The sequence below is a fragment of the Cetorhinus maximus genome, chromosome 11 (assembly GCF_964194155.1).
Source record: "Cetorhinus maximus chromosome 11, sCetMax3.hap1.1, whole genome shotgun sequence".
Classification (NCBI taxonomy): Eukaryota; Metazoa; Chordata; class Chondrichthyes; order Lamniformes; family Cetorhinidae; genus Cetorhinus; species Cetorhinus maximus.
In genome coordinates this window covers 100394283-100407004 of record NC_135889.1, presented here as the reverse complement: position 1 = coordinate 100407004, position 12722 = coordinate 100394283, and the positions used below count along the sequence as shown (strand labels likewise).

At 38.9% G+C, this 12722-nt stretch overlaps 1 protein-coding gene across 10 annotated transcripts in view; it reads right to left on the bottom strand.

The window, feature by feature from the left end:
- Positions 1 to 12722, bottom strand: part of LOC144686797 (uncharacterized) — a 119445-nt gene that overhangs the window by 99917 nt on the left and 6806 nt on the right. For 6 of the 10 annotated variants that reach the window (XR_013577999.1, XR_013578002.1, XR_013578000.1 and 3 more), the window contains one exon: positions 10323 to 10913. Coding sequence is in view for 1 of the 10 variants with exons in the window: in XM_078552514.1 (XP_078408640.1) it covers positions 10742 to 10913 (172 nt within the window). In the remaining 9 variants the exon portion in view is untranslated. Of the gene's footprint in view, positions 1 to 4831; positions 4967 to 10322; positions 10914 to 12722 lie in introns of those variants that run through there. The other 4 variants (XR_013577997.1, XR_013577995.1, XM_078552514.1 and 1 more) reach the window with 2 other exon arrangements.

Sequence of the window (12722 nt, the reverse complement as noted above, 5' to 3'; positions counted from 1 at the left end):
TATAAATTTATCTTTCAGTAAAAGGAAATGGAAATTTGAAATCAGTAATTGCTATTTCGTATTTAAGCCTCTGTCAGGCAGTCTAAAGGAAATACAAACGTAAGGTTTAAATAGAGTGTAGGTAGGTTCTGATTAACTTGTCCTTATTGAATAAATGTTCTCTATTGCTGTACATGGTATGGAAAGCTGTGAGAAGAAATTCAGATGTGCTGCATTTTTGCATTTGCAATAAATTTTAAATTTATAAAACTATTTATCCAGCAGTCAAATCATGCCCATCACACGCATGCATGTTGACTGGCCTGTACTCGGATAAGCAAAGTCACAGCAAGTAAACATTTTTCTGACAGTGCTGTTTGCAGTGTAGCCTCTGGCCATTTGTTCACCAGTAGCCTGGCTTTGCTGACATCATCAGTTTGACCCAGCTACTAAGGCCGGCATGGTTGTAACATTTTTTGTCAGAAGCAAATCAATCGTGCAACTGAATTAATGCTCATCTAGTGGATAAAGCATTTGCTGGCACAGAGCCTTCTGCTGAATAGTACTGAAATGCAGAACAAAGTCCATGCGAGGCCAGACTGGACTCAACCAGGTAAATGTGCACTTGGACCAGGCTGATTTCCTAAAGGGACAGCCAGAACCAACCATTGTTAAAGCAGAGTTATTATTTCATTTGGACCCATAATAATTGGGCACAGTCATAGAATTTTCATTGCCATGGTTTTTGCTGCTGTAAGTTCCATCTTCTTAAATAAAGGGCCTTGAATTTGGAACCACGGAGTAATGCACACCAGCTGGAATACAAATCTTTCTGATTATAACTCTATGTTGTTAAGTTTCTTACTTCACTCTACTACACTGAGCAGGTGCTGAGCAGAGGTGAGAAAATCAGCCACCATGGACCACCTTCATGCACCTCCTAATGTGAGTTTGTAGAGTGGGATTATTAAAGGGCAAGGATGGTCTACAGCTAATCCTGTTGACAAGGAAGCCAGTGATGGTGGGAGATTATAACAGGAAAATCATGGGTCGAAGTATAAAAGAAATTGGATTATTGTGTGAGAGATTGCTGCTCCTGTACATCAAAACATTGTAGGCAGTAGATCTGAACCCATTACTGCGGCAAGGCAAATGGAACAGGACTTAAGCCTTGCTCCATGCAGGCTTGTTCTCAGTAGACTTGTTCTTAAAGACAGTTTGTCACCTTATTGGAGCACTTCAAACTCACTAAATCCTGCAACATGACTCAAAAGAACCTAAATCAGATGAAAATTTGGCAATTTGGTCCACATCAGTAAATTCTGTCCTTTATCGTATGTTGTCATGCGAACTGTTCTAATGTTTTTTTTCTTGGTTTATATTCAAAAGTTTGTGTTGAATAATCCTGGGCAAACTGAAATTTCAATCATCACGAAGGAATTCTCTAGACTTCTTGTTGAAAATTAAATAAACAGGGCTCGCTATTGATTCAAACAAATCCCCCAAAAGTTTATTTTCCTCTTTCACCTCTTAAAATGTCTATGTGTAATTGCAGATGTGGTCCACGACCCAGTGGCTTCCTTACATCACAGATCACATCACTACGCACGTCTCTGTTTGCAAATCTGCTAAAGCATCTGACAAGACCTTTTTTAAAGTGACAGTCTCCTTTTAAGTGGATCAGCTGGTCTGGTGATGGCTACTTAATTTTTTTAATGAGAGAAAATCATGAGCAAGACTAAAAGACTTTGCTTTTTCAAGAGTAACATTATATACTATCCATTCTTTCAATTTTATTGTAGGGGTAATCTAAATGCCACTATATTTGTAAATGTTTATTAAAGGCCTGGTATGTCACCAGGCCTGATATTCTTGTTTACAACAACACAGTATGTGATGACGTTGCAGATTGAGCAGCCAGATCAGTAGATTAGTGAAATAAAAGCCACCAGTGAACAGGTTGAGCCTGCTCTGATTTTTTTTTAACACTAAACATTGTTTGAATGCTCTCAAGGGCAGGATCTTCATAAACCTGTTTAGATGAAGATATCAGCTAGAAACCCTTGACACCACAAGGCCTCTACAATATTTGCCATTTACCCAGATTGCAACCCCATTCATTCCTCTCTTTGGGAAGATTTTTGTTGCATATTCATCGCAAAAGCAAAGTTCATTTTATAGTCATTTTAAAAGGCAAATGACATCATTCTTGTTATGCTTTATGACAGTGCATTGAAGTACAATAACAACCCTTTGCATTTGTATAATGCCTTTAACATAGTAAAATGTTCCAAGGTGATTCACCAGGGCATTATCAAATATAATTTGAGACCTAGCTACTTAAGGCGATGTTAGGGCAGATGACCAAAAACTTGCTCATAGAAATAGGTTTTTTTATGACCAGCTAAAACGAGGAAAGAGAAGGCATAAAAGAAATCAGGGATACACAATAGGCCAAGATTGCTGGAACACAGAGGCCTGGATTTTTGCAACGATGGAGAATCTCTCCATCATTGCAAAAATGGAAGAAGTGGCCGAAAATCAGAAGTCCCACCCCTGAACACAGCACCTACCATTTTGTGTGCATGTTTCTTGCCTGATATTTCTTCCTATATAATGGAACAGTGAGACAGGTGGAAATGGGCCCCGGTCAGCACATGCATATGCGCATTCGATGGAAGCAGTTGCCCATATAAAACAGCAGCTGCCTCCAGTGATATGGGATTTTCATTAACGAGGAGTGGGAAACATGATGTGTGCAAATTAGACCTGGTAGGAGCGGGTGTGTAAACTTTGCTGAGTCCTGTGGAGAGGGGACTGCCCTTTTGGACATGGTCCTGGCTCACCTATGGGAGGGGTAACCTGCCTTTTGTGAGAGGTGAGGTGCCCTTTGGGAATGTTAAAAGTGGACATGAGTGTGTATAAAAAGTGCATAAACTCATTATAAGAAAGTCTCTCTTTGTCATGAGAGTTGTTAAGAGGAACCATCAAAAGGACCTGTCAAAACTGTCAACACTGTCAAAAATGTCTGAAAAGCTAGCAAGGCATTTAAAACACCTGCCCTTTAAATCTTTGAAAGAAATGTCTTGAGTGTTTTTTAAAAATCAATGCTTGCTATTTCACTCTGTAGGTTGATATAAGCCTGAGGGTTACCATTACTGGATTAGTACTGCATGGCTGATTTCACAACCTTCCATTATCACAGTAGAGTCTCTCCCATTTCACAGATTGATTGACAGCTCCAAGTACTTAAGTCTCTTTGAAGTGGGACTATGGTCTCCAAAAATTGTTTTTTTTTTATAAAGGATTATGCACTTGAATGAAATGTTTGCTCTCATAGAGAATTATGTAGTTGAAGGAATGTAAATGTATTGAATGGCTTTTAATGAATGAAAGTGTTTTTAAAACAAATTAAAATATTTAATAAACACTTAGAACTTTATATTATTTCATCTTAACTTGGCTCCTGAGGCTTGTCCATGGTGGATATTGCATGAGTTAGCATGGTAGGTGTAAGGGAAAATGGTAGTGGGTGCAGAAGCATCGGTTGATATGAGAAAGTGCTAAGTTGGCATAGGGGCTATAAAAGGTCATGGGGTGGGTAGAAGGGTGTAGATTGACATGTAGGATATGAGGGATTATGAAGGTTGGGCAGAGGGGCATAGGTTGTCATAAGGGCTATAAAGGCATAGGGTGATGGGTGGAGGATATAGGTGGCCATGGAGGATATGAAAGGTTATGACACGGTAGGAGGGTCATAAGATCGCATGGTGGGTATGACAGGCCATGGGGATGAGTTGTGGGGGGGGCGCATGAGGTGGCGTGGGCTGGCTTAGATGGGGCATGGGGAGTCGGTGGGATGGGGGTGTAGTGAGGAGTTATGAGGGCTGGAGGGCTTTTTTTAAAAACTTCAACACAGTGCCAGTGCACTAAAGCAGGCCTTCTTCCCAGCCCACCTCTGCACCCAGCTGCATCTGCACTCATTCCAGGGCTGCCCGGTTCACCTCCCAGAGAACCCCAGCGCCCCAGAATAAAAATTCCAACTCCCAGGGCAGATTTTCCCAGACCAGGCTTGCAGAGTCGGTAAATGTCCAAATTCTGCACTCCGAACCCGGGAGTGAAAATCTAGGCCAGAGTTCTTGGAGGGTTTTAGAGTTGAAAGAGGTCACAAAAATAAAGAGGGACAAGGCCATGGATGGAATTGAATACAATTAAATTCTCTGAATTTCAAGTTTCTTGCCTGATATTTCTGCCTATATAATGGAACAGTGAGACATTAAGATTTGAAGTAAAGGTTTTATGAAGGACAGTAATCTGGCTGACCCATGTTCAATGGGAGCAGATGCCACTTGCAATATAAAGGCAACTCTTCTGCTTTCCCAAGATCCATTCACATTGGGTCCTCTTGTTCACGCAGCCAAAAACTGCTTTTTCTAGCCTGGGACCACCAGAACTTTCAGCAACACTGACATTGTGAAAAGCCGGTGTAAGTTGCATCTTTAAAATTGTTGGTAGTGCTATTGTTATACAAACCAAGTGGCCTTTTAGCTTCATCCACAGGAGATTCTAGTATAAAAGATTGTTCCACTAAATGATCAGAAAATTGTTTTTGTGTCACTAATTCCTTGTTCAAAAAAACAAAAAACAAAGGTAAAATAAAAATCCAAACAAAAATATTTTTGAATACAAGCAACTTATATCAAGTGTTTAAAATTACATTTCCAACCCAAAACTAGAAGCCTATAGATGACTTACTTTCACTTGAGATTGATAGCTATATTAACCATTCAGCAGAATACTGCAATAATAATGCAGCAGAGGTGAGTTTGATTAGCTCCTACACACTGGTAATGCAACAGATTTGTTTTTTTGTCTTTTTCTTCAAGGCATTCTCTTTCCTCTTCTTGCTTCAGTGTCCATGTGCTCTTTGCCGCCTCCATTCCCGAAAGCCGGTAGATTTCCTGCTTCCAGACCTCCAGCATTGATACTGTTAGAGATTGCAAGTGAACAGACCAGAATAAATTTCTTCAATCTTCCTCCCTCCTTATTCGAAACCACTCATCCTTTTCTTGTTTTCCTTTTACTCCTGTCTCATGTAGAGACCAGGAAGTCACGGTGTGCAGGCTATGAGTTTAAATCTACACTCACTTACTCCACCCTCCAGCCCTTACCTGAGAACAGAAACCTGTTGAATGCACTTTTGAAATGAAGCATCTAGGGCTAAATGTTTTGTATCATTCAAAAATACAAGATTATGTATTGGGAGTGGCAAGGATCAGTTCATTCAACTACCAGGCATAATATCAGCTTATTTACTATTATTTATAAAAATTGAAATAATATAGCTGTGGCCAAGCACAGATGTCAAACATCTGTCTGCCATCTTCTGGCATCAGAAAACATATGGTTGGGATGTGCAAACAGCATTGTATACATGTAAAGAGACATTTTTAATCCTTAGTACATGTTCACTACCATTTTGTTAAGGGGATAAACACATCCAAATGTGGAATAGTCCAAACTAATCCAGTCTGATGCTCATTTCAGAGTTTCCAATACAATTCATTGAGCTCCCCTTGATCATAACTTCTACTAGTGAGGCCAGTCTGAAGTTCCTTTCTTCCAATTTACAGCATGTCCACCCTCTTCCAGCACCAGCATCTCTCAGACCACTTTTAACTCCATTTCTCCATGTAATGTAGTGTTCTTATTTTTTGCCAGCAACAACATGGATTCCACTATGACAAGATGGTTTAGCCAATATAAAATCTTAAACGTATTTAAGGAAACCCCGCCCCCTCCAAATTCTGCTAAGCTCCCTCTATCTGCTGCCATCTCCCACACACATACACACACACGAAAGCAATCGCATAACAGTGAAATTGGTTTGCATATTATTAGGCTGAGTAATATAGGCATGGTAGAAACTGCAAACACTGCACACTGGGCTGGACTTTGGTGAGATACAAGTACCTGTAAATTAATTTGAACTGTGTCTGCCATCTGCATTTGACTATAGCTTATTTTAACAAAGTACTCTACTATCTTCACTGCTTTTCTGAGTTAGGCTAATGCATGCCTGACACAATGGCAAGTTTAATGCCACTAGTCAGGAGCCACAGATATATTTGTATGACAGATACACTATTTCCCATTCAAGTCACTGTAATACTGAGAGTCAAGGCAGAAGCAGAGATAAGAAAGTTATCATACATAATATAGATCAGATATGAAACAACATTTCCTTCGTTTGCCAACTGACTGATACAGTTACAATCAACTTCTTTCTAAATTGCCATTTCTTCCAAGCAGCAATTTCTTTGAAAATGTTTAATTATGTTAAGAGGGAGTTCATTGTAGATTGAACCAAGAGTAAGGTGAATTGAGAAAAAAATGCCAAGTTTTGAATTATTTGTGTTTTATTTAAAATAAAATACAGCACTTTGGTTAAGTCATATCGAGTTTTCCCTAGATATTACTTAATCTTTAAATTATAATAGTTGTTGGAATATTCACAAGAAACTCACTGAGAGCCACAGTCTTAAATTTATTATTTGATTGGTAGTGGGGGAAGGTAAGTTAATTTATATTTTCTAACATTCCCTTTTACTATCCACATGTTGCTGTCAAGTACAGAAGCTAAGCTGGCACTCTACTGCCAGCCCTCTTCCCCTGCCACAATAACCAGCTGCTGAAAGCTGAAGAGTTGCCTAGGTGGCTTCTCTTCCACTTGTTGCAGACACAGCTGACCTCCATTTAGTATTCAGAACACTTACAAGAAAAAAACATCGCAGCGCTACTAATGCTCCGAATGTTTTACTTAACTTCAAACCTGAATTCATGAGATATATGGAAGTTCCCCTCCAAGCCACTCACCATCCTGACCATTCCTATACTGTTACTGGGTCAAAATTTGGGACTCCCTCCCTAACAGCACTCCGGGTGTACCTACACCACATGGGCTTGGCGGCTTAAGAAGGCAGCTCACCACCTCATTCTCAAGGGCAATTAGGGATGGGCAATAAATGCTGGCCTAGCCAGTGAAGCCCACATCCCATGTACGAATATATATAAAAAATAAAGGTATATGTGGGAGACTCCACTGCTGGCAGAGTCTTGATAGCTGCAAGTGTAAATTGGGAAATCAGAGTTATAATAGTATTTAGCCTGTACTCTCATTTAGCTACAGTGCATCTATCACTGTAACATCCTCCAGCCCTCTAAGAACTCTATGTTCCTTCAATTTTGTCTTCTGGCATCCCCATTTTCCTATCCCCAGCTGCTTAGGCCATGAACTTTGGAATGCCCTTCTAAAACTGCTCCACTTCTATCTCTCTCTCTCCTTAGAACCTACCTCTTTGACCAAGTTTTTGCTCACCTGTCCTAATATCTCCTTAAGATACTCAGTGTCCAATTTTATCCGAGAATGCTCCTATGAGCACCTTGGGATATTTTACTTCATTAAAGTTGGTGTTATGCACAGGTTGGTGATAAAACATGGTAGAAGGTAATGAACAGTGAAACAGAAATGTAACATGGGCATAAAGTGACAGGTTTACTTTGTGTGAATGTGATGGGCTAATAGAGCTATGAAATTCGAACAGTCCAACTCTTTCATGGTACAAGTGCCCCCCACTTAAGGGGCCAACACCATTAACATTTTAGGGAGGGGTGATCAAACTATTTCAAACAAAAATAAACGTTAAATAAACGCTGCTTCTACCAATCAGAGCCCACTTGCCAACCAATCAGCACTTTCTTCTCATGAAGTATAAAGTGTTGTTCCCTTTACATTTGGTATTCTTGGGAATGTCCTGTTGAGTGCAAGGCAAAAAGCTTTTATCAGTGATACTCAAATTTTGCTCTTAGTAGTGAACAGATTACAGGATATCCAATATTATGTCAATTAGTTCCTTTGATATAGAGTTAAATAAATGGCTAGTTAGGAAGGTGACTGAAAGAAATAAGTATACACATAGATTTACTTCATTACAGAGTCCAATGGGCATCCAATTTGTCACAATGGATGTGTTATTCATGGAATACAGTTGGAATGATCAGTTTTGCTTAATTCAGGGTTGGAGATAAAGTTCACGCAGTATTATCTTCTTAGAGGATACCTGTGTTAGATTACTTTTCTCTTAGGATAGTAAGGTTCGGGCCAAGTGCAGAATATGGCAAATTATACACAGTCTGACAATAGACTTGTTGAGCCAATTTTGTTTTGTTCGATTCTTTCTCATTCTTATGTGTGAGAATGAACAGGTTTGGCTTGACACCAATCTTCAGGAAGTGAAATAATGCTGGCTTCAGTTTAATGTACCATTATTGGTAAGTCAAACTACCTTCCAAGGCAATTTAACAAGCTAATTAATGCACTGTTTGTATCAACATGAGTGAAATATTAACGATGGAAGTAATGGGCACAAATATATAAGGGTCAACATTTTCTCCAGATGGAGATTAAGTATTTGCAGAACATTCTAATGTGATAGAGATCACATCTAAACGTAATCCCATACTCACCTGGCATCCAAACACACACATTCTGACAAGGGTCATATGATAGTGATCAGGAACAGGAACCCTGCTGATTATCCCTTTTCTAATCCAGAGACTGCACATTGCTGCCCTATAGCAAGTGAAATTTGTCAGCTCAGCAAAGAACAGGGATCAAACCTGGAGCCACCCTGATCTGCATGCCTCAATACCACATCACACAATTTATTTGCCCACTGGACCAGCAGGGAACCTAAATTGAAATGTTTTAAAGCAAATGACTGATAAAATTCTCTTACAAGGCACTTTATTGGGTAAATGTGACCTTTGACATGTACGTGCTATTCAGAGTGACAATGGCCTAGTGACCAGTGGCATCAAATCAGTACTGCTCCCAACACTAAGCAAGCTGCAATTTAGGAGGACCTTTTTATGTACTTTGCTTCAATACTTTGTCAGCTTTATTTCAAATATTAGGAGTTTTGATTGCTCTCAAGTAGACGAAGAGTGCTGGGTTAGCAGTCCTTTAGTTTAGTGATGGCATCATCTCACTCCTTGTACAATCGCTAATAGTCTAATGATGGTGTGAATCCAACACCAGGTAAGCTAATAATAACACGTCTTTCCAGATATTAGTGGATATGACTCAACTCTGAACAGACTAACGGTGGACAGATTTATCTGGTGATATAAAAGTAGTAGACATAGAAATTATTCACAGTCCAATGGCAAGCAGACCACAATCTGTAGTGGTACATATTTGCGTCCTTGATGGTATGAGGTCAGCTGTTTCTGTACTTAGGTATTCAAAGATTGAATTCAGATTTTGAACTTATTGAAATATTAACATAAATATATTTTTATGTACAGATGCATACTTTTTTAGTTGTATAACAGAAATATAGGACATGGCCTTTAAATAAAAGCAGACTGAATGTGAGTTACTGTCATGCAGTGAATGCTGACGTTTTTCTTTTAAGCACAGCTTTTCATACTTAAAGGAATTCAAGCAAGCAGTACTTTTTCCCCTCACAAATGCATTGAATTTATGAGCTCTCTGAATATCTGGCAATACAGTAATCTTTTTATTAGAGCAATATTTAAATTTCACGAACTAGAGATTCATTAGTTAGTTTTCCATCTAATATAAATCTTCTATGTTGTAATATTATAATTAGATTTGTAACTTTCACTGAAATCTCATCATTTAAATAATCATTTGGCAAATTCTACAAAAATGCAACTTCAAGAATTTAACTCCTCATGGGCCTGCGAATGTTGCTCACTGACCTACTTTTCATATTTACTACTTCCACTAGAAATTCACTACTTTAAGTAAAACATATTTTTGAAATGTTATCCACAGAATAGTGAAAGGGCTGAATTATAGGGAACTTCTACAAGCAAGGCTTTAACGATGTAAGTAGGTAGGGGTTAATTTGGGGCAGGGGAGGTTCAAAAATGGCAGTTAAGATGGAAGTAATTTTGCATTAATCCTGGGTATTGAAGTTGTGCCCAAGTTGCGTTTTAATACTGAGAATAGCGTTACAATCCAATACATTTGTTTGTGCCCAGGTCAGTTCAAGTGCCTGTTGGATGATAGTCACACCCTTTAGATTTATTTACAAAACTGTCTACTTTGTATACATTGATCACCAACCAGCTGTTCCTTTTTTCTTCATTTTACCAAGTCCGATAAAAGTCAGAAAGACAAAGCCACCAGATCATATGCAATAAATTAGAAGGAAACCTTGAGACTCTTAAATTATACAACAGAGTATGATGAGGCAAAAGTTTTACAAATCATCATGCTGTTTATAATCAATGAAATAAAAATGTGCTGCCAGGGCTAATGATATTTTTATGTTCTGATACACAGACGCTCTTACATCATGTAAATGCAATAGACCATATATTCTTTTGTTTAGTAACTCCTGGATGCTACTCCCTTTTAATGCAACATGAGAGGATTTTAAAAATGTTGAATTAATGAGATGGAGAGAGCAAATTCACTTTAAAAAAAAGACCATTTATAAACATGTCATAGCATCTAATGAAGTTTCAAAGTATAGTTTCTCAGCTCCTCACATGCTAATGATCTGATTAATACAGTGTGCTTTTAAAATGTTTGACAGAATCTCAGGACTACAGTTCCAAATAGCAGAAGGCTTTCTCAACAACTGTTATAAAATGATAATGTAGCACACAGTAGGACATGTAAGATAACATCATAGGAACTGTAGGGGGTGAAGAGTAATCTTACGAGTGCCAGGCGAGGACCACCTTTGGCTTCAAAGAGAACTGCAGCCATTTTGGAGCCATTTCTGTTTCCTTGTGACACCAAAGTGTTTCTCCTGTAGATGCTCCAGTCTCTCACCACAGGGACTGGAGCTGAGAGTTTGTCTGATGTCGTCACACTCCATAAGATTGGCCATCTGCATTATCAGATAAAATACTCTTGTCACTTTTTGATTTCAGGGCAAGGTGTCGTGAAGATTGTTGTGAACTATATTCAAACTACAAATTGGCTCATAATCTGAGATCATCCTGGATTACATTCAGCAGGGTACAGGTATGCTGCTGAAGCTGAGCAATGCACTAATACTGTGAAGTAGACAAATGTCTCTAACAGCAATTATGTTGGTCAGATTATCAAGCCCTGATCTTTTTGATCTTCAGATACAGTGATGTTCTGGTGCTTTAATACAAACATGTCTCTATGCAAATAAAATCCATAATCCTGGAACAAAGTCATTAAAAGTTCATTTCTGCTCCCTTTCCACCTCCACATTTCAGTCAATAAATACATCACATGAGCCCTAAACTTATGAAGAGTGTATATTATTATATAAATCCTTAAAATATTTGTACAGAATTCCTTTATTTTATTTTAAGAAAAATATAAACTTACTTAAAATAAACAGTTTAATGCCTCTCTTAAAATGAACAACTCACATTTATATCACACTTTTAAATTAGAAAAATGTCCAAAGCTGCTCTTAAAGAAGTAATTAGACAAAAATGGTTGCCTACCCACAAAAGGCGATATTAGAAGGAGTGATAAAAAGTTTGAGCTTGATTAAAGAAATTAGTTTTAGGGAGGGTCTTAAATGAGGAATTGGCAATGGGAAAGTAAAGAGATTTAAGGACTCTGTAGGGCCAAGGGAGTTGAAGGCACAATTACTACTAATGGGATAAAAGGAGGGAGGTATGTGCAAGAGGTCAGAATCAGAGGAACAGAGCATCCAGGGTACCATAGGGCTAGTGCAGGTTACAGAGACATGGAACTAGAAGGCCAAGAATGGATTTAAACACAAGGACGATCATTTTAAATTTGACGCATTCGGGTAATCGGGAACTAATGTAGGTTGGATGATGGGTAAGCGCGACTTGATGCAGGATAGAATATAGGTATTGGATTTTTAGACATCCTAAAACTTATAGAGAATGGAAGAGGGGAGGCCACCCAGGAAAACATTGGAATCTGGAGTTGATGAAAGCCGACATATGGATTTCAGCAATACATGTGCAGAGGCTGGAGAAGTAGCAGATGATGTTAAGGAAATAGAAGCAGACAGCCGTTATTATAGAAAGGATCTGTGGGTTGGACACTCAGCGGGGAATCCAATTGGATATTGAGATTGCCAGTAATGTTCTTCAATCTGAGACAGTAGGCAGGGTTTGGAGTTTGTGGCAAGAGTATGGTGTTTGTGGTGAGTGTCAAAGATGATGGCTTGGGACTTCCTAATGTTCAACTAGAGGAAATTGTGGTTCATCAAAGGCTGGGAGCTAGAAACTCAATGGTGCTTTATTTATTCATTCATGGGATGTCACTGGCTCAGCCAGTATTTATTGCCCATCCCCAACTGTCCTTGTTCAGAGGGCATTTTAAGAGTCAACCACATTGCTGTGAGTCTGGAGTCACATGTAGGCCAGACCAGGTAAGGACAGCAGATTGCCTTCCCTAATGGACATTAGTGAACCAGATGGGTTTTTATGACAATTGGCAATGGTTTCACAGTTATCATTAGACTTTTAATTCCAGATTTTTATTGGATTCAAATTCCACCATCTGCCATGTTGGTAGATTCACATTTTATGAATGTTAGGGGTCCCAGCTGAGATCACAAAAACAAACAGGGTGTTTGTCTCTACTACTGAAAGCACCCAGTGTTGCATTTAAAGCTGTTCTTAGGCCAATCTGGGTCAATGTAAGATTGGAGCGAGTTCATTCGGACAGGAAG